The sequence below is a fragment of the Paramormyrops kingsleyae genome, chromosome 2, assembly GCF_048594095.1.
Source record: "Paramormyrops kingsleyae isolate MSU_618 chromosome 2, PKINGS_0.4, whole genome shotgun sequence".
Lineage (NCBI taxonomy): Eukaryota > Metazoa > Chordata > Actinopteri > Osteoglossiformes > Mormyridae > Paramormyrops > Paramormyrops kingsleyae.
The window spans coordinates 43,431,376-43,453,666 of record NC_132798.1 but is presented as its reverse complement, the minus strand read 5'-3'; the positions used below and the strand labels follow the sequence as shown (position 1 = coordinate 43,453,666).

The window sequence follows — 22,291 nt, the reverse complement described above, 5'->3', positions numbered from 1 at the left end:
AGAAAATGCGGGCTTTGACACAATTTAATGTTATGAAAATGCGCTATACAAATGAACAGTATATTTTCATGAGAGGTCGATTTGGCTACATACAGTATGTATATGCTCTCCTCTCAATAAATAGAACATTTTAAATCATAATGAAGTTCACAAACAAACATTCCCATAGTACGATTTGCCTTTAAACCCAAACAACTTCAAAAACATGAAACATTCACAGTCAATTTGACGTGGTTTTACTTTATAACACATAAAACACAAACCAAAATACAACCGAATTCGCCCTTCTCATGTAATACAAACTGTCATGTCACAAATAAATAGGTCAAACAAGAAGTAATGTACAGTACAATTAGTAGTCCCATACTACTGCCATTTACACAAACTTTATACAAAAAACTTCAAAACTTCACGCTCACAGCAACAGTAATGTACAGTACAAGTAGCCCTATACACCTGCTATTTACACAAACTTTATACAAAAAACTTCAAAACGTCACGCTCACAGCAACAGTAATGTACAGTACAAGTAGTCATATACTACTGCTATTTACACAAACTTTATACAAAAAACCTCAAAACTTCACGCTCAGACTGTCAGAGCAACACAACAAACATATTAAACTAAAAACAGAACACGCTAATACAAAACAAACTACTCCGGCGAGTCATCACATCTCTAGCTAGACGAAGGGACTGCGCTATCTGCAATGTCTACAATAGAAGAAACGTTGCATTCGTCGTCAAAAGAGAACTGAAGGCATTCCTCAAAAAGAAGATGCTCTTCAATAGCTTCCTCTTTGTCCATTAATGATGTTATATTCCGTCGTTTTAAATAGTCCACCAGAGTACAGTGTCCGACAGTCAATGTATAATCTGCGCCGTCATCATTTTTCACTTTTAAAGTTCCGCGTAATACTTTTGAAAATGCCCCCGATTTCTGCAGCATCCTGCAGCTCTGGCATCGTGCAAACCTGCTCTGGCTGTCCCAAGTATCCTGCCGGCTTCCACACAGGGCACACTTCAGGCTTGCCTTAATCTCAGCTCCACATATGGAAGCCTTCACCGTCACAACCGATTCCTCTTCTTGTACAGCGTCCGCGTCTCCCACATCCAAATCGCAGATCTTCTCAATCATGCTCTCTACGGTTGTTGTTAGTTCCACTTTCCCTTCAAAAACTCTAGTCGAAAGCTCCGTAAAGACGTAAGATGAGTCAACCTCCACGTCATGGATCAGTCTCTCCCAAACGCAAAGACTCATCTGGGCAGTTCCATCAAAGACTGTGAATCTCTTCACCTCTTTGTCGCTGCCTCTAATGCTTACAGTTTTCTGCAATGACGCTGCCACGACCTTGGCTTTCACCAAAGGCACCTATAGGAATGAACACCAGTCATTACTTTTCTAAACTTCTCATCCAGAAATAGCGAAATTTTACAAAAGGTGTACATTGTCATTGCAAACTTATTCTTAAACGCACCTTCTTGCCTGCCGGCAGAGCTGTGACATCAACCAGTGTCTGCCTAACGGGTGCTGCAGGTTTCCGAAAAGGAAACGTCACCTTCGTTACAGACAGCTCGGTCAACTGGTTCCCCATCACGTCGAAGTCAGACGTGCCTTTAAAACCTACCAAAAAAAAAAAAAAACCAACAGACATTAATACATACTCAGTAACAACCATGTCCTGGAAAACTGTGCTCTGTAAAGCAATACTTACTCAAAGCCTTTCTGACATGTGTCAGGCGTATTGCCGTGCCATTATCTGAAGCTTGGCTGAACAGCGCACGCTTTCTCGGACTGAAGATGGTCACATCGTGAAATTCTTCACGTCCAGTCTGTAGTACAGCATTAAAAAAACCTCTGTTTTTAGTGGTGAATTTTAATGCTGAGATAGAGTGGATATAGCCACTGACTACGTCTGTGTCCATCCTCATTTTCTTCGCTGGAGTCTCCATGTCGAAAAAGCAATTAGAAAAACATGCAAAACACCCCAATATATATACTGCTGGGACATGCCATTAACCTCCCCTTATTACACGACTCTCTGGAATGCTTGATTCTGATTGGTCAGGTGAGACATTTGCAGGTTTGTTCTTTTCAAATAATAACCGCTCTTTTCAAATAATAACCGCTCCAAAGTAATAACGCATAGCCGCTACTACTTGTATGTTTAAAATGTTAGTCACGTCGTACTATATCGTTTCGCCGAAAGATAAAAATGTTAATTTAAAACAAATATGCCAAGAAAATGTTTCAAATTCATATTCATATATTGTCTCGTGTAGAGTTAATGTTGTCTACACTGACTATAATTTATGTTTTTGTATTTGGGTACATATGTTTGTTCCTTATTTTATTTTTCCTTATTTATATAATTCTCTATGTCCGACATGGGGACTGCACCTAATTTAGTTGTACTTGTTACAATGACAATAAAGTTATTCTGATATTCATGTCCAGTTTTTTTCCTTATGTGGCAAGTAGCCATGTAATAAACTGGATAATGTACAGGCAGCCGGTAATTATCGCGAAATAAGCCCCGACAGTGTGATACAAGAAGCGGAGAGTCTTGTATCACACTGAAGGGGCTTATTTCGCGATAATTACTGGCTGCCTGTACATTATCCCTTACTTACACGGCTACTTGCCACATAAGGAAAAAAACTGGACATGAATATGAATTTGAAACATTGGCGTCGGGTCCTGATCACACGGTCGGGGCTTATTTCGCGATAACTACCGGCTGCCTGTACATTATCCCGCTTATTACACGACTCTCTGGAATGCTTGATTCTGATTGGTCAGTTGAGACATTTGCAGGTTCGTTCTTTTCAAATAATAACCGCTCTTTTCAAATAATAACCGCTCCAAAGTAATAACCCCTAGCCGCTACTACTTGTATGTTTAAAATGTTAGTCACGTTGTACTAATTATCGCGAAATAAGCCCCTTCAGTGTGATACAAGAAGCGGAGGGTCTTGTATCACACTGAAGGGGCTTATTTCGCGATAACTACCGGCTGCCTGTACATTATCCCTTACTTACACGGCTACTTGCCACATAAGGAAAAAAACTGGACATGAATATGAATTTGAAACATTGGCGTCGGGTCCTGATCACACTGTCGGGGCTTATTTCGCGATAACTACCGGCTGCCTGTACATTATCCAGTTTATTACACGGCTACTTGCCACATAAGGAAAAAAACTGGACATGAATATCAGAATAACTTTATTGTCATTGTGACAAGTACAATGAAATTAGGTGCAGTCCCCATGTCGGACATAGAAAATTATATAAATAAGGAAAAATAAAATAAGGAACAAACATATGTACCCAAATACAAAAACATAAATTATAGTCAGTGTAGACAACATTAACTCTACACGAGACAATATATGAATATGAATTTGAAACATTTTCTTGGCATATTTGTTTTAAATTAACATTTTTATCTTTCCGCGAAACGATATAGTACGACGTGACTAACATTTTAAACATACAAGTAGTAGCGGCTATGCATTATTACTTTGGAGCGGTTATTATTTGAAAAGAGCGGTTATTATTTGAAAAGAACGAACCTGCAAATGTCTCAACTGACCAATCAGAATCAAGCATTCCAGAGAGTCGTGTAATAAGCGGGATAATGTACAGGCAGCCGGTAGTTATCGCGAAATAAGCCCCTTCAGTATGATACAAGACTCTCCGCTTCTTGTATCACACTGTCGGGGCTTATTTCGCGATAATTACCGGCTGCCTGTACATTATCCAGTTTATTACACGGCTACTTGCCACATAAGGAAAAAAACTGGACATGAATATCAGAATAACTTTATTGTCATTGTAACAAGTACAACTAAATTAGGTGCAGTCCCCATGTCGGACATAGAGAATTATATAAATAAGGAAAAATAAAATAAGGAACAAACATATGTACCCAAATACAAAAACATAAATTATAGTCAGTGTAGACAACATTAACTCTACACGAGACAATATATGAATATGAATTTGAAACATTTTCTTGGCATATTTGTTTTAAATTAACATTTTTATCTTTCGGCGAAACGATATAGTACGATGTGACTAACATTTTAAACATACAAGTAGTAGCGGCTATGCGTTATTACTTTGGAGCGGTTATTATTTGAAAAGAGCGGTTATTATTTGAAAAGAACAAACCTGCAAATGTCTCACCTGACCAATCAGAATCAAGCATTCCAGAGAGTCGTGTAATAAGGGGAGGTTAATGGCATGTCCCAGCAGTATATATATTGGGGTGTTTTGCATGTTTTTCTAATTGCTTTTTCGACATGGAGACTCCAGCGAAGAAAATGAGGATGGACACAGACGTAGTCAGTGGCTATATCCACTCTATCTCAGCATTAAAATTCACCACTAAAAACAGAGGTTTTTTTAATGCTGTACTACAGACTGGACGTGAAGAATTTCACGATGTGACCATCTTCAGTCCGAGAAAGCGTGCGCTGTTCAGCCAAGCTTCAGATAATGGCACGGCAATACGCCTGACACATGTCAGAAAGGCTTTGAGTAAGTATTGCTTTACAGAGCACAGTTTTCCAGGACATGGTTGTTACTGAGTATGTATTAATGTCTGTTGGGTTTTTTTTTTTTGGTAGGTTTTAAAGGCACGTCTGACTTCGACGTGATGGGGAACCAGTTGACCGAGCTGTCTGTAACGAAGGTGACGTTTCCTTTTCGGAAACCTGCAGCACCCGTTAGGCAGACACTGGTTGATGTCACAGCTCTGCCGGCAGGCAAGAAGGTGCGTTTAAGAATAAGTTTGCAATGACAATGTACACCTTTTGTAAAATTTCGCTATTTCTGGATGAGAAGTTTAGAAAAGTAATGACTGGTGTTCATTCCTATAGGTGCCTTTGGTGAAAGCCAAGGTCGTGGCAGCGTCATTGCAGAAAACTGTAAGCATTAGAGGCAGCGACAAAGAGGTGAAGAGATTCACAGTCTTTGATGGAACTGCCCAGATGAGTCTTTGCGTTTGGGAGAGACTGATCCATGACGTGGAGGTTGACTCATCTTACGTCTTTACGGAGCTTTCGACTAGAGTTTTTGAAGGGAAAGTGGAACTAACAACAACCGTAGAGAGCATGATTGAGAAGATCTGCGATTTGGATGTGGGAGACGCGGACGCTGTACAAGAAGAGGAATCGGTTGTGACGGTGAAGGCTTCCATATGTGGAGCTGAGATTAAGGCAAGCCTGAAGTGTGCCCTGTGTGGAAGCCGGCAGGATACTTGGGACAGCCAGAGCAGGTTTGCACGATGCCAGAGCTGCAGGATGCTGCAGAAATCGGGGGCATTTTCAAAAGTATTACGCGGAACTTTAAAAGTGAAAAATGATGACGGCGCAGATTATACATTGACTGTCGGACACTGTACTCTGGTGGACTATTTAAAACGACGGAATATAACATCATTAATGGACAAAGAGGAAGCTATTGAAGAGCATCTTCTTTTTGAGGAATGCCTTCAGTTCTCTTTTGACGACGAATGCAACGTTTCTTCTATTGTAGACATTGCAGATAGCGCAGTCCCTTCGTCTAGCTAGAGATGTGATGACTCGCCGGAGTAGTTTGTTTTGTATTAGCGTGATCTGTTTTTAGTTTAATATGTTTGTTGTGTTGCTCTGACAGTCTGAGCGTGAAGTTTTGATGTTTTTTGTATAAAGTTTGTGTAAATAGCAGTAGTATATGACTACTTGTACTGTACATTACTGTTGCTGTGAGCGTGACGTTTTGAAGTTTTTTGTATAAAGTTTGTGTAAATAGCAGGTGTATAGGGCTACTTGTACTGTACATTACTGTTGCTGTGAGCGTGAAGTTTTGAAGTTTTTTGTATAAAGTTTGTGTAAATGGCAGTAGTATGGGACTACTAATTGTACTGTACATTACTTCTTGTTTGACCTATTTGTTTGTGACATGACAGTTTGTATTACATGAGAAGGGCGAATTCGGTTGTATTTTGGTTTGTGTTTTATGTGTTATAAAGTAAAACCACGTCAAATTGACTGTGAATGTTTCATGTTTTTGAAGTTGTTTGGGTTTAAAGGCAAATCGTACTATGGGAATGTTTGTTTGTGAACTTCATTATGATTTAAAATGTTCTATTTATTGAGAGGAGAGCATATACATACTGTATGTAGCCAAATCGACCTCTCATGAAAATATACTGTTCATTTGTATAGCTCATTTTCATAACATTAAATTGTGTCAAAGCCCGCATTTTCTGAGCTAATGAACAGTGCAGGCGATTTGCTTAATTGTATTTTGTTAGACTACACTTATTACAAGCTTGCCAAATATGTTAGTTTCACAGTCTAATATATCAGAAAATGTTTGTAGTTTAGAATATGTAATTACAACATATTGACACACATTCGCCGACAGGGGGACGTGTTTTTACGGTTCTAATTGGCTGCCGTACTGTACGTGACCGCTTCCAGGTGTCCGCTATACAAGGCTTGTATTTTAGATTTTGCTGCTGGCGTTGCAAGAGGTAAGTGTATTTGTAATATTGTCTGACGGCAGATCTTTTTAACTGTAGTTTGTTTACGATTTGGTGTTTTCTGTTTTTAGATGGTTTAAGTTGTGCTAAGGTTTCTTTAGTATCATTCTCAGTTCAGTCTTGGTTTTACAAAAGCAATTAATAATCGCTGGGAAGCGTTTATTAAATACGCGTGTCTGTCGTACAAATCGATTGTAGGTTTGCGACCGAAACTAAACGCATAATGCAGTCCAGTTTTAATGTTTTAGATAGGCGTACCTCAGTTTTAAATAAATAAACTTTATTTTCGTTTACTAACATTTAGCCCGGACTGCCTACAATAAGACATGTTATCGGGTTAAGCAAAAACGAAGCATTCTGAAACAGCCAGGCGATGTTTGAAATCTTGATGTTTTGAATCCTTCTGTGTTATTAAAATTCGATTAGTAGTTATTGTTTACAACAAGGGATTTACCGCAAACGGCACGCAAATGATTGCTTTTTGGTCAGTGTCGGAGTTGTACTTTATTACTTTTTTAATTGGGTTATCATATGCTCTTTGTCAGCCGAAGGTGTTTTTAGTTGTATGTTAAAGGTTTGCTGCTATATGCTTTAAGAGCTAAGTCTGTGGAATTTATTAATTTAGACTAAACTAACTTCATAAAGGGATAAACTGGTTAAGCATTAATTGGGCATAGGCGAAGACGCCTTTCTCTTGTTTAAGCTCAGTAGACATTCGCCGACAGGGGGACGTGTTTTTACGGTTCTGATTGGCTGCCGTACGTGACCACATTCCCCCGCCATAGCAAGGCTTGTCTTTTTGATTTTGCTGGTCGCGTTGCAAGAGGTAAGAATATAGGCTATGTAATATTGTCTGACGACACATCTTTTTAATTGTAGTTTGTTGACGACTTGCTGTTTTCTGTTTTTAGATGGTTTAAGTTGTGCTAAGGTTTTTTTTAGTATCATTCTCAGTTCGGTCTTTGTTTTATAAAAGCAATTAATAATCGCTGGGAAGCATTTATTAAATACGCGTGTCTGTCGTACAAATCGATTGTAGGTTTGCGACCGAAACTAGACGCATAATGCAGTCCAGTTTTAACGTTTTAGTAGTTTTAGAGCGCCTGTTATTACTTAGGTATTATCTGCGGTTTAATTGACTATAGGCCTACTCGGTGAAGACTAAAAAGCGGGCAAACAGTGAAATATAGCCATGAATATAAATAGTTTTACGAACGGCTGCGGTCAGTTTCAGAAAGCAGCATTTCCTCTTTCGCTGGATTGCTTGTTGTTGGATTTTAGATAGGCGTACCTCAGTTTTAAATAAATAAACTTTATTTTCGTTTACTAACATTTAGCCCGGACTGCCTACAATAAGACATGTTATCGGGTTAAGCAAAAACGAAGCATTCTGAAACAGCCAGGCGATGTTTGAAATCCTTCTGTGTTATTAAAATTCGATTAGTAGTTATTGTTTACAACAAGGAATTTACCGCAAACGGCACGCAAATGATTGCTTTTTGGTCAGTGTCGGATTTGTACTTTATTACTTTTTTAATTGGGTTATCATATGCTCTTTGTCAGCCGAAGGTGTTTTTAGTTGTATGTTAAAGGTTTGCTGCTATATGCTTTAAGAGCTAAGTCTGTGGAATTTATTAATTTAGACTAAACTAACTTCATAAAGGGATAAGCTGGTTAAGCATTAATTCGGCATAGCGGCGAAGACGCCTTTCTGAGGCGGACATTTTGTTTAAGCTCAGTATAGACATTCGCCGACAGGGGGATGTGTTTTTAGGGTTCTGATTGGCTGCCGTACGTGACCGCTTCCCCCCGCCATAGCAAGGCTTGTCTTTTTGATTTTGCTGCTAGCGTTGCAAGAGGTAAGAATATATGTAATATTGTCTGACGACACATCTTTTTAATTGTTGTTTAAATTGTTGTTTGTTGACGATTTGCTGTTTTCTGTTTTTAGATGGTTTAAGATGTGCTAAGGTTTTTTTTTAGTATTCTCAGTTCGGTCTTGGTTTTATAAAAGCAATTAATAATCGCTGGGAAGCATTTATTAAATACGCGTGTCTGTCGTACAAATCGATTGTAGGTTTGCAACCGAAACTACTAACATTTAGCCCGGACTCCCTACAATAACACATGTTATCGAGTTAAGCAAAAACGAAGTATTCTGAAACAGCCTGGCGATGTTTGAAATCCTTCTGTGTTATTAAAATTCGATTAGTAGTTATTGTTTACAACAAGTGATTGTCAGCCGAAGGTGTTTTTAGTTGTATGTTAAAGGTTTGCTGCTATATGCTTTAAGAGTTAAGTCTGTGGAATATTAATTTAGATTAAACAACTAACTTTATAAAAGGATAAGCTGGTAAAGCATTAATTCGGCATAGCGGCGAAGACGCCTTTCTGTGGCGGACATTTTGTTTTCGCGGCAGACATTTTCTTTACGCTCAGTAGACATTCGCCGAAAGGGGGACTTGTTTTTACGGTTCTGATTGTCTGCCGTACGTGACCGCTTCCAGGTCTCCGCTATAGCAAGGCTTGTGTTTTAGATTTTGCTGCTCGCGTTGCAAGAGGTAAGAATATATGTAGTATTGTCTTTGTGCCATTGCACTACTAAGAATGGTACAGTGCAAAATCTGTCTGTACGTTTATGGGAAGTTTATCATGCAGCTGCATATACTAATGAAATGTATGTACAAATGCACCTGTCAATCATTAACTGATGCATGTTGTCTTTGTAGACTGAAGGGCTGTGATATCACAGGAATCAAAAGTAAATATTTTTAGGGTGATGTCTATCAGCAATCGTGTTTGAGGTTTTCTTAAGTTGAATAACATTGAAAGGTATATCAACTTTACATGGTGTTTTCAATGAAGGTGACTGTTGGCAAATGTTTATGAAATGAAACTTGTGTGTCACTTTTCTCTGCAGAGTTGTGCTGGACTGCCACCCTTGAGGAGAAAGTGATATACGGTATGCTTTGTGTACTTAGACAACATACACTGACATACACTGTGTGCAGAATTAGGCAAGTAATATTTCCGGAGATATTTCTTGCCAACAGTTGGGCAGAATTATACATTCTGAAGTTTTTCTTTTGCTCTAAGTAAATGTACTTAGAGAAAATGTTACATTATAGTTTCACAAAGGAAAATAAAAGAAAAGCACTTCTGTGGGCACAATTATCAAGCAATCAGAAACTAAGTGGATTTTTTTCACTTAACTATCAACAGAAATAATAATGAAATTGTCTGAAGTCTATATAAGGAACAACGAACGTCACCAAGTTTATTGTCCTGTATCGTCACCTTTATTCTGAATGACCATCATCAGCCTGTTTGCCATTGAACCACCGAAGTCTTTGTTTTGATCCTGTCTTATATTAGCCACGTCAGCTAGGACCGTGTCCCAGATGCTGATCTGAGAAGTGTCCTGCTTGCTTGGTAAATCTCATACTTCACTCGGGCTGTGTAGCTCTTAATGGGCGTTGAGTCAGGCGATGATGACAGCCTGGTCATAAGTCAGTGACCTTTTTTGTCTAATCTATGGAATACTTTGATGCATGGGAAGGGGCACTGTCTTGCATGCATATCAAGGAGACAGGCACTGTTGTGCATGAATATCATAGGAAGGGGCAGTGTTCTGCATGCATGTCATAACATTTTTGAAAGCTGCTGAAATTTCCTCTAGAAATTGGCAGTAGTTAATTTTATACCACCTGGAAGTCTGAAAGAGCCAACAAGTTCATCACTGATAACTGCAGCCCACACCATCACTTCTCCACTGCCCTGTGGGTGCTCGAAGAAGATGACCATCCATGGACCTATCCATCTGCTACAAGAGTCACTCTCACCTCATCTGATTTTTTTCACAAAACCTTTATAAAATCATTCTTGACATGTCTGTGTGCATTCTTGACTTTTTAGCTTGCATACCTTTATTGCGTAGAGCTTATATTACAGCAATTCTGATCCTAGTGATTTCATGTAACACACTACAAAGTGCTTCCAGAGCGTTCAGATTGCAGTTGTTAAAAGTGGTGGCATTTGATTCTAAAGTCTTCTTTTTAATTGAACACATAACTTTGGCAGTTATTTTGTTGCCTCGCTATATGCTGCTTCCATCCTCTTTGTGTGTTGCCCACAAAACAATCAATTGTACAATAATTATGTTTTGAATGTTTAGCAGGTTTGGTTATTTCGACTGGCACTTTAATATTTTGATTTTCTTCTGTCTGCAAGGTGCTTTTCTGGCCCATTTCAGTAATCATAAACATGCTTCATTCTGCATAGGAAAGTATGTTTTCCTGTTATCAAAACAAAGTACTCAGATCAAAAACCAAACATTTTGCCATTTTTAAACATTCTGTTTTAGGTTCATCTGGACTGAAAACATTGGTCGACAAGATACAAATAAAGTACATGCCTAATTCTGCACACAGTGTACATATCACAAACGTGGGTCAGTTAGTGTTGAGGTGAAACTTTTGTGTGTAATGCAGATGTGACAGGTAAGTGTTTTGTCTGATTAAAAAAAAAACATAAGTCATGAGGCATATTTATTTTAGGATAATGAGTGTAATGGTTAAAATTCAGTTTGTAGGTTGTGTAACTTCCAGACAGTTGCTGAGTCAGCTGCATCACTGACTTACTGTAAGTGGTGAGAAAGCTGTTAGTGGAACTGCTCCTGATTGATGTGCACTATGTATACACATTTGATGGCTTTGTGACAACATCAGTGCAAAGTACAGTTGCAAGCAGGTGTGCTTCTCCCCCCCCCCCCCCGTTCATCTGCAGATGCCTCGCACAAAGGCTTCCCGGCGTTCCGCAGCAGCGAAGAAGAGGCTGTTGGACCGGCAGCGAGCTCCTGATAGTTTTGATGTGGCTATGACTGATGACGGGGTTAACCCGTTTCCCCCCTCTCGGAATACCAAAACGGCGATGACTGTGACTAATCGGACGAGCCACAACCAACGGACTGACCCCGCTGCTGCTGCCGTCCATGTCGTGGCTATGACTGATGACGGGGTTAACCCGTTTCCCCCCTCTCGGAATACCAAAACGGCGATGACTGTGACTTTCCTGACGAGCCACGACCAACAACCTGAGCAGGCCGCACAGCAGCGGCCTGTGTCCGTCATGGCTATGACTGATGACGGGGTTAACCCGTTCCCCCCCTCTCGGAATACCAAAACGGCGATGACTGTGACTTTTCCGACGAGCCATGACCACCGGGTTCCCGCCCTGGGTGCCATTTGTAGGACCGTCGACGAGTTCTGTATGCCTTTTCTTGATAAAGATAAGGCAAGGACGGACGAGGTACTGCAGCCCCCTCATAAAAGAAAGGCTGCAAAGTGGACTGACCCCAAAAGTGAACCAGAATGTGAACCAGCATGCGAACTTGAAACAAAACTTGAAACAAAACTTGAAACAGAACTTGAAACAGAACTTGAAAGTGAACTTGAACTGAGAAATACCCTGGCAGTGCCAAACTATTACCCAACCGTGGATCAACAACAGCATGTGAACCCTGTAACTATCTGTGTATCTCCTCATTTTCCTCAGGCACGTGCAGTGAGAGGCTCATTCCATCAAGGACACCCACGATTTGGAGTCAACAGTAACAAGCAATGTGTTGCTAATAGTTTGATTGCTATAGTAACGTGTAAGGTAAAGAATGTTTTAACCTGGTCAGTCACAGACATTGATCAAGTGCTGCTGAAAGGAGATGACCTCTACACTACCATCAGAGATGCTAGGAGAATTGGAGATGCTTCTGGGTATCTGTTAGTTAGAGATCTACCAACAGAGTACACATTGAATGGTGATAAATATGAAATAAACTACCATGATGACATGTTTGTTGGCTTGTTTGGTGTCAGTGAATATGGAGATATGGGTGACATTTTCATGTCAGCTGATGCAGCGGTAAGAAGAGTATTCTCACAGTATGATGCGTGTCTTTTTACTCTTAAAGTAAATACATGTGCCATCATTAAGCAAGGGTCATGGTATGTGGTGATCGACTCCCATTCCCGACGAGGAGATGGAGCAAGCGACGCATCAGGCAGAAGTATATTGGTGTGCCACTCTACCATAGATTCTTTGCTAGACCATGTGGATACCCTAGGACTATCTTTAGATGCAACAGGGGAACAGTTTGAGATTACAGCTGTGAGTGTGACTAGTCGAAGCATCCTGCACCAGCATCCAGATGGCAACTGCCCAGCCACCAGCGTCAACCAGCTTACCAGCATGTCAGGCCATCCAGACGGTAAGTCCTCAGTCACCAGTGTCAACCAGCGTACCAACATATCAGACCATCCAGACGACAACTCCTCAGTGACCAGAGTCCAGCAGTTTGCCAGAATGTCAGACAGCCAATATGGTGTGGTAAGGCCAAATGTGACACATGGTACAGACCCTGAGGTTGATGTCCGTGTGAACAATGAAGGTGATGTAGTTTTTATCAGTGAGCTACGCAGTGAGCAGTTTCTGTTCAGTCCTTTGACAATCCAGCAGCAAAGAAGGCTTTCCTGTAAGCTTGGTGTGGTGTACATTGATCATGGCCATGTAAACATGGATGCAGAGTTTCCAATGGGTGATCCTTGCAGAATGGTGCCAATCACTGGTGATGGCAACTGCTTTTTCAGATCTCTGGCTTTTGCTATTACTGGAAATGAGAAAGAACACAGGAAAATTAGGTGTGCTATTGTTGCTCACATACTAAGAAATGAATCCAGGTATGTTGCTTGTCTTAGAGATGGTCACTCTTCTGTCACTGAGTATGTCACTGCATCACGGATGAAATATGTTGGTACTTGGGCATCTGAGGTAGAGATTCAAGCTGCCGCTGATCTGCTTGGTGTGGATATTTTCACATACTCTGACAACAAATGGTTGAAGTACTCCACATGTATTGGTTCTGATCAGAGAGGTATATACCTGAAACATTGTAATGAGTCACATTATGAGGTTGTAATTTGTGTGAAAGGGCATGACACTGAGGGTTGTGCAACACAATGCTCTGAAATCGATAACACACCATCTGAAATGGCATCAAGTCGACGAAAACTTGAACGAGAAAAAAGACGGTATGAAGTAAGTATGGTGTACAAGGAGGAACAACTTGAGAGAAGCATAAAGCGCTACCGTGAGGATGAAGTGTACAGAGAACATGTTAAACAGTCAAGTATAAGTAAGTATGCAACAGATATGGGGCACCGCAAATATGTACAGCAGTCAAGTGTGAGCAAATATGCAACAGATGATAGACACCAGCAACGTGTAAAGCAGTTGAGTGTGAGCAAGTATGCGACAGACGTTGAACACCAGCAACGTGTGAAGCAGTCGAGTGTTAGGAAATATGCCACAAATGTTGAACACCAGCAATGTGTGAAGCAGTCAAGTGTTAGGAAATATGCCACAAATGTTGAACACCAGCAACGTGTGAAGCAGTCAAGTGTAAGTAAATATGCCACAGACATTGAACACCAGCAACGTGCGAAGCAGTCAAGTGTAAGTAAATATGCCACAGACATTGAACACCAGCAACGTGCGAAGCAGTCAAGTGTAAGTAAATATGCCACAGACATTGAACACCAGCAACGTGCGAAGCAGTTAAGTGTTGATAAATACAAAACAAACAGCGATTTTGCTACTGCAGTAAAAAAGAGAAATGTTGAGAAACGAACTAAGCAGAAGGATAAAAGAACAGATATTGCGTATGTGATCGAACAATTTGGAGAGAAAATAAATACAGGCCCTGTATACATTTGCTCAGTTTGTCATCGAATGTTGTTTAAATACCAAGTTGTGATATGCAGAAAAGATGAATACCTAAAAAAATCACAAGGAGTTGCATTACTGGCAATGCAGTGCATAACTGACACATACTTACACAAATGTATAGATACTTGTTCTGATGATTGTAGCAGTCTGTTGGGCCCTACAGGTTCATTATGGATTTGTCACACATGTCATAGAAAGATTCTTGATGGGAAAATGCCAGCAGAGAGCGTTGGAAACTGTCTAGCTCTAGACCCAGTTCCTCCTGAGTTGCAGTGTCTAAATACTCTGGAACAACATCTGATTGGTATTCATATTCCTTTTATGAGAATTGTGTCTTTGCCAAAAGGTGGACAAAATGGTGTTCATGGTCCTGTGACTTGTGTCCCGTCAAGCATTTCGAATGTAGCTGAATCTTTACCAAGAGTGAATAATGATGACCTTATGATCCGTGTGAAGTTGAAGCGGAAGTTAACTTACAAAGGGCATTACAAATATGAATTTGTGCATCCAGAAAAAATAAAGAAGGCTTTGGTGTATCTTACAGAGAATAACAAATTTTATAGCAATGTGCAGTTCAATGATGACTGGATTAATCCCCTGCAGAAAACTGAAGTGCCTGGTGATGTAAGTGACATACATGCAGATGAAGAGCGTAATGAAAATAACATGGAGGATGAGGAGATGGATGAAACTCTGCATGATAGACAACAACATGGCATGCACATGGATACGTGTCTTCAACCTGTCGACATAGCACAAGAGGTGTTGGATCAACACTTTGATGGAATCATGTCTATGGCACCTGCAGAAGGAAACAACCCAGTGAGGCTTCTAACTGATGAGTCAAATGAAGCTAAATGTTTTCCAGTCCTTTTCCCAAAAGGAACAGGCACTTTTCATGACAGAAGGAAGGGAAAACTGACACTGTGTAGGTATTTAAATACAAGAATTCTTAATGCAGATGGACGTTTTGGGAAAAACTTGGACTATATATTTTATGGGCAGTATTTGTCTGAGCTTCAGCAGGTTGTGTCAAATGTGTCAATTGCTGTGAGAAAGGGCTATGATGCACGGGATAAGTGTCCTGTCACATCAGAAACTTTGACAAATAAGGAGTCTCTACAAAAGATGTTCAATTTTGATGAAGGTTATAAATTTCTAAGACCAATCAGAGGCACCCCTGTTTTTTGGCAAAGTGTTCAGAAAGATCTGTTTGCAATGGTAAGACAGCTTGGTATTCCCACATGGTTTTGCTCATTTTCTTCTGCTGATTTACGCTGGAGAGAACTTATGACAGCAATCTTCAAACAAGATGGCATAGATGCATCAAGTGCTGAGCTTGACTGGTCAGAAAGGTGTGCACTGTTGAAAAACAATCCTGTGACAGCTGCCAGAATGTTTGATTATCGATTCCACTGCTTCCTAAAAGATGTCATCATGTCAGAAGCACAACCCATTGGCAAAATAGTTGATTATTTCTACAGAGTAGAATTTCAGCAACGAGGATCACCTCACACTCACTGTTTGTTTTGGGTGGAAGATGCGCCTAAGGTTGGCAAAGATGATGAAGATGAGGTATCAGCTTTCATTGATCAATATGTGACATGTGAAATGCCAGAGGGTGACGATGAAATGCATGAAATTGTATGTAGTGTACAGCAACATAGTAAGAGGCACTCAAAAACATGCAAGAAAAAAGGGAAAACTTGTAGATTCAATTTCCCACGTCCTCCAAGCAACAGAACATTTGTGTCATCATGCAAAGTTGGAGATGGTGAGACAGACGGACAGCCCCTGAAAAAAGAAGTAGCAGACGCTATCATGAAAAAAGTGAAGGATGCTGTACTAAACCCTGAGGCCAACTATGACTCTGTTGATTCCTTATTTAGTACAATTGGTATCAGTCAGGACATATTTCAGGCTGCGTACTCAAGAATCACAAAGAAAACTACCATTGTTCTTAAGAGGAGACCATGTGAAGTGTGGGTCAACCAATATAACAGAGACCTTTTACGCTGTTGGAATGCAAACATGGACATTCAGTTTGTGGTTGATGCATATTCATGTATTGTGTACATCATTTCCTACATTTCCAAAGCTGAGAGAGAGATGGGACTGCTACTGGCAAATGCTCAGAAAGAGGCCTCCCAGCAAGGTAACCTTGATGCAAAAGAAGCTCTTCGCCAACTTGGCATTGTTTTCCTGCACAATCGTGAAGTTTCGGCCCAGGAAAGTGTTTATCGTCTGACTAACATGAGGTTGAAAGAGGGATCACGAAAGGTGCAGTTTATCCCAACCGGAGAAAATGTGGTAAAAATGAGCCTTCCATTGAACATCATACGGAAGAAAGCTGAGTGTGAGAATGAGGATGAACAAGGTATTTGGATGAACAGTATCACTGATAGATATAAAGCCAGACCAGAAACAAAAGAGTTTGCAGTAATGTGCCTGGCGAGATTTGCATCTGAGTACAGAATACTATGTAAGTCTCAGAGCTCATGCCCTGGAAGTGTGCAGTTGGACAGAAAATTAGGATTTGTGAAGAAAAGGACACGCACAGAGGCAGCCGTTGTTCGGTATGCTCGCTTTTCACCCACAAAGGACCCAGAAAAATATTACCACAGCATTTTGCAACTTTTTCTGCCACATTATTTCGATGCACAATTAAAACCTTCTACTTTTGGCAGTTACCAGGAATTCTATGAGACTGGTTGTGTCAAGTTCTTTGATGATGAATTGCATTCAGTAAAACTGGTTGTGCAGTCAAACATGTCAAGTTTTGAAAAGGAATCACATGCAATTGACAAAGCTGAAGAAGACTTACAGCAGCATGGTGTAATGGAAGATGCCTGGGCAGAGATTTGTCCGGAAACTGAACGTGAACGGCTAGAGTGTCTTGCTAGCAAATCCAACACTACACCAGAAATGAGAGAACAACGTGATGAGATACCAGATTTGTTACCAAGGCCGAGGCGCTATATGTTGCATGACAATCCTTGTGGTATGTCCAGGCAGGAAGCACTGGCTTTGCTTCGCTCACTGAATAACAAGCAGTCTGAGACTTTTTACAAAATACGAAACTGGTGTTTACAGAAGGCACGTGGTGAAAACCCAGAACCATTTCATGTATTCATATCTGGACCTGGAGGTGTGGGCAAGTCAGTCTTGATCAAAGCAATACATTATGAGGCAGCTCGTATCTTGCGTCAGTTGTCACAAAATCCAGATGAGACACACGTGTTACTGACTGCTCCAACTGGGGTTAGTGCTTACAACATCAAAGCTGCAACAATACACGCCTGTTTCCATATTGCAACGGACGCAAAGCTGCCATATGAACCACTTGGAGATGAAAAAATAAATTCATTGAGAGCTGAACTGGGAAACCTGCAAATATTGATCATAGATGAAATTTCAATGGTTGATCACAAGCTGCTTGCATGTATTCATGGCAGATTAAGACAAATCAAACAAATTGGAGATTATTCTGCTTTTGGAAATGTCTCAATCATTGCTGTTGGAGATTTCTACCAGCTTTGTCCTGTGAAAGGGAAAGCTTTGTATACTGAGGGTAAAGCTGTTGATCTATGGCAGAATCATTTCGCTATGGTGGAGCTGACTGAAATTATGAGACAGAAAGACATGCAGTTTGCACAGTTGCTGAATCGGCTAAGGAAACGCAAAAGGGGTGATGCAATGCTGGAGGAAGACATTGCTATGCTGAAACTACGTGTGACAGGTGAAGGACAAGACAGTACTGGTCTTCATATTTATGCAACCAATGATGAAGTTGATCAACATAACTACCATATGCTGCGGAAGATCTGCTCAGACCATGTCATCATTCATGCTCAGGATTTTCAAAGGGTTGCTGCAACTGGCAGACTGGAAAAGAAACATGGACATCATGCTAATGTTCAGAAGACATGTCTCCCCGAATCACTACATGTAGGTGTCAATGCACGAGTAATACTTCTGAAAAATATTGACGTTTCAGACGGCTTGGTAAATGGTGCATTTGGTACAGTTAGTGACATCTGCTTTGATACTGATGAGGATTTTCCATCAGAGATATACATCACATTTGACAACGAAGCAGCTGGAAAGTCACTCAGGGGAAAGAAGCCATGCCTAAAAGCAGGGTTGGACAAAGCTACACAAATCAAAGCAGAGGAGGAGAGAGTGACAAACAGTGGTGGAACACGACGGCAGTTTCCATTGAAATTGGCTTGGGCTTGTACAGTACACAAGGTACAAGGTCTGACAGTAGATAAGGCTGTTGTATCACTAAAGAAGATATTTGCAGCTGGACAGGCATATGTAGCATTAAGCCGTGTCACTTCTCTGGAAGGCCTTATAATAGAAGACTTTAAGGAGACTGCTATATATGCAAAACAAGACATTGAGACTGCAATGCAAAGCATGCCTGCATTTATTGAGCCCGTCATGGAAGTGCCATCATTATGTAAGATTTTACTGCACAATGTTGAAGGACTTACATGTCACCTGGATGACCTAAAGCAAGACAGAAGGTATATGGAAGCTGATATCATCTGCTTGACAGAGACATGGTTAAATTCAAAGGAAGACACAGAAGGTGTACAGCTGCCTGGATTTTCATACCATGGGAAGCCCAGACATCAGGCATATGATGGTAGTGATGCTATCTCTGCTGAACTGAAGAAGCAACAACATGGTGGTGTGGGTTTGTATTATAAAGAACATACCAACTGTACTGTGACTGATGTGCAGTGTGTCAACATTGAGTGTGTGCAGTTCAGTGTGGGCCTACTAAGAACAACAGTCTTGGTACTATACAGACCACCCTTGTATAATCTAACAATCTTTCAGAAGAACCTGATGCAGTTGATCACTCAGTTGGACAGTGTGGAAGGTGGGAAAATCATCATGGGCGACTTCAATGAAAATCTTCTGGCAGTAAGTACAATTGCTAATTTCATGGAAGAACATGGGTATGCTCAACTTGTGAAAGAAGCAACCACTGGGAAAGGCACTTTGATTGATCATGTGTATGTGAAAGACATTGTGACTAACAGCATCTCTGTTTCAGTAATGCCGACGTATTTCAGCCATCATGAATGTGTAGTGCTACATTATCTGTAAGAAACTGTATAAAAAAACAAAAAAAAAATTTGTCATGCAGTAAATCATTTGGCAGTAAGTACAATTGCTAATTTTATGGAAGAACATGGGTATGCTCAACTTGTGAAAGAAGCAACCACTGGGAAAGGCACTTTGATTGATCATGTGTATGTGAAAGACATTGTGACTAACAGCATCTCTGTTTCAGTAATGCCGACGTATTTCAGCCATCATGAATGTATAGTGCTACATCATGTATAAGAAACTGTATAAAAAAATATGAAAAAATTTGTCATGCAGTAAATCATTTGACAGTAAGTACAATTGCTAATTTTATGGAAGAACATGGGTATGCTCAACTTGTCAAAGAAGCAACCACTGGGAAAGGCACTTTGATTGATCATGTGTATGCGAAAAATATTTTGACTAATAGAATTTTTATTTCAGCAATGTAGATGTATTTCAGCCATCATGAATGTGTAGTGCCACATTATCTGTAAGAAACTGTATAAAAGACATTATGAGTAAGAAACATAAATTTTTTGCTGCAGTGATAGTTTTCTGGGGTGCGTCAGCCTCGGGAGGCTGGCACTGCGACTGGGGCTATGGCTGTACTAGGGGGGATTGGCAGGGAGGCTTGGCCTGGTGCCAAGCTTTGGGGGTTAGGCCTGGGGCTGGCCGTCAGCTGCTACCACTGGGGTTGCCGGTAGGCTGTGGGGGGCTAGGACTAGGGCTGGCCTTCAGAAGGCTGCAACTAGGCCTCAGAGGTTGGCAGTGGAGCTGGTGTTCCAGGGCTTGGCATTTAGCCTGAGGCTGATGTTGGGCTTTGGGGGTTGGGGTCGACCTTGAGGGGGCTGCTGCTGGGCCTGGGGCTGGCACCATGCTTTTGGGGGCTGCGGCTGGGCTTCAGGAAGCTGGCACTGGGGCTGAGGCAGGGGGTACTAAAGCTGGACATGGCGGCCTGTTGCTGGGGATAAGTCTGAGGTGGGCTGCTTGGGTTACCACTAGGCATAGGACTAAGGTTACGGGAGGGTCACTAGGGCTAGGCATAAGGGGGCTAGGATGGGGCACATGGCACTGGGGGTTGGTGTGGGGGCTAGGGGAAGTTTAGGACAGAGCAAGCAATGTGGTCTTTGAAAAGGGAGGTAATGTGCTCTGTCAAGTACCTCACAACAGCAGTATGCCAAACTTGTTAATGTCATGAATTTTCCACAAAAAAATAAACAATTTTAGATGTCCTGTGATATAATTCAGTATTTATTAAATGCATTGTTGCCTATATAGAAATTTTGTGTTGTGGGCCAGTACAGTGCACTGAACCTCTTTACAAAGCACCACACACTTGGAAAATGTAAATGTATAGTTGCTTATGTAACGTAGAATATATAATTACAATGAATTAAATGTAAGGAGATGAAGAAGTACCATCAGATGTAGACACTACCAAACTAATGTCTTGTACCACAAAACGTGCTGAAAAGACACAGAATTTCACAAAGCAAGGCTTTGATTGAAAAGAATGGTGAGAGGGTGAAGAGGCACAGACATCTATGGGCAAAGGTAAGACCATATACTGACATGTCTCTGTATAGTGTCGTAGAGTGTACTTTCACACTGTAAAAGGAAATGGACATATGTACACTGACTGTATTATGGCATTATGTATATGATGTAATTTTTGGAGTAATGTGTATGTTTTGTGTGTTTCTTGAAACAGCTAAAATGAAGTAACACTAAACAGTCATACATGTGGATGACCTAAAATCTAAGTGGGAAAGCTGGGCAGTGTGTGTGAGACATTCATCTAGACACAGTGGATGTGCCATGACTGGGTGGGCAAAGCAAAGGTACGTGAGTGACAGTTTCTCACTTAACATGAGCATGCTAGTTAAGACATACCAGTTTGCAGTGTATGAGCTTATAAATTGGGTAACTAAGTATTGTCAGAAATCCCTACTACATTGTTATATTCCATGTTTTAACCTGCCTTCTCCTATGTATAACCTCAGGTTACTAAGGCACAACTGTCATGTGCTTCCCTGATGATCAAGCCAACACACATCTGTCTGTTGAAGCTCTGCTATACTGCATCCTCCGTCATACAGCTGTACATTGGGAGTGTGACACATCACACTGAATGCTGCATAGCCAGAGGAGCAGGCGCTGACCTTGTGAGTTTGCCTTTTTCAGACATTTCTTCCTCTTTGGTGTAGTTCTAGTTTTACTCTGTCAGTGTTTGTCTAACTTACATGCCAGTTCATGCTTTTAATCTTTTAATCTTTTCCAGCGCCTGCTGTTGATGACACTGACCCCATGCCCACCACATCAACTTTCGTTAACACATCACACTGCCTGGTACGTTGGAACAATGAGATGGGCTGGCCTGGTGAGTTTGCCTCTTTGATGGATTATTTTGTCTGTGAAGTAGTTTCACTTTACAACTGCAAGTGTCTGATTGGCTGACATGCAGCTTTCTGGTTTTACTCTCTTTTCCAGTGCCTTATCTTCATATCAGTGACACCGTACTCACCACATCAAGTTTCCCTGCGCCCATGTTGTCGACAACCAAAGCGTTCTCTAAAGGACTCAGAGACTGGACACAGACAGTATGAACTACACACAGATGCCTGAAGTGAAATGCACCAGAAATCATCTCCACACACTATAGTCTGACAGCAAAGGTACTTTGAGTGAAATGTGCTGCTGCTTGTGGATGTTTATTGCTATAATGTCTCACAATTTTTCTTGTAGTATTTATTGAGTTATTTTCACTTTTACTCTGCAATAACAAAACATTAATGATGTGTTGTGACAGTTCTGTAGTACATAATATGTCATGTAATTTACAGTCATGATGCCATGGTTAAATTG

At 40.8% G+C, this 22,291-nt stretch overlaps 3 protein-coding genes and 1 long non-coding RNA gene across 4 annotated transcripts; 3 read left to right on the top strand and 1 right to left on the bottom strand.

Annotated features, from left to right (window-relative positions):
• Positions 1-213: 213 nt before the first annotated feature.
• On the bottom strand, positions 214-2,497 carry LOC140587668 (uncharacterized). The gene is made up of 3 exons (XM_072709208.1): positions 1,716-2,497; positions 1,479-1,624; positions 214-1,372 (listed from the first exon to the last, which is right to left on the bottom strand). The coding sequence occupies exons 1-3, from the start codon at positions 1,951-1,953 to the stop codon at positions 680-682; spliced, it is 1,077 nt and encodes a 358-aa protein (XP_072565309.1). The 5' UTR covers positions 1,954-2,497; the 3' UTR covers positions 214-679.
• A 1,232-nt stretch (positions 2,498-3,729) lies between these two features.
• On the top strand, positions 3,730-6,041 carry LOC140587667 (uncharacterized). Its single transcript, XM_072709207.1, has 3 exons — positions 3,730-4,548; positions 4,638-4,783; positions 4,890-6,041. Exons 1-3 carry the CDS (start codon positions 4,311-4,313, stop codon positions 5,580-5,582), a joined length of 1,077 nt encoding a protein of 358 aa, XP_072565308.1. The 5' UTR covers positions 3,730-4,310; the 3' UTR covers positions 5,583-6,041.
• A 3,270-nt stretch (positions 6,042-9,311) lies between these two features.
• LOC140587753 (uncharacterized) lies at positions 9,312-14,693 on the top strand. The gene is made up of 3 exons (XM_072709280.1): positions 9,312-9,500; positions 11,324-13,990; positions 14,664-14,693. Exons 2-3 carry the CDS (start codon positions 11,324-11,326, stop codon positions 14,691-14,693), a joined length of 2,697 nt encoding a protein of 898 aa, XP_072565381.1. The 5' UTR covers positions 9,312-9,500.
• Positions 14,694-20,478: 5,785 nt separating this feature from the next.
• LOC140587723 (uncharacterized) lies at positions 20,479-21,777 on the top strand. Its single transcript, XR_011989402.1, has 4 exons — positions 20,479-20,980; positions 21,138-21,267; positions 21,430-21,591; positions 21,708-21,777. It is a non-coding gene; the product is annotated as an uncharacterized lncRNA (long non-coding RNA).
• Positions 21,778-22,291: the final 514 nt, after the last annotated feature.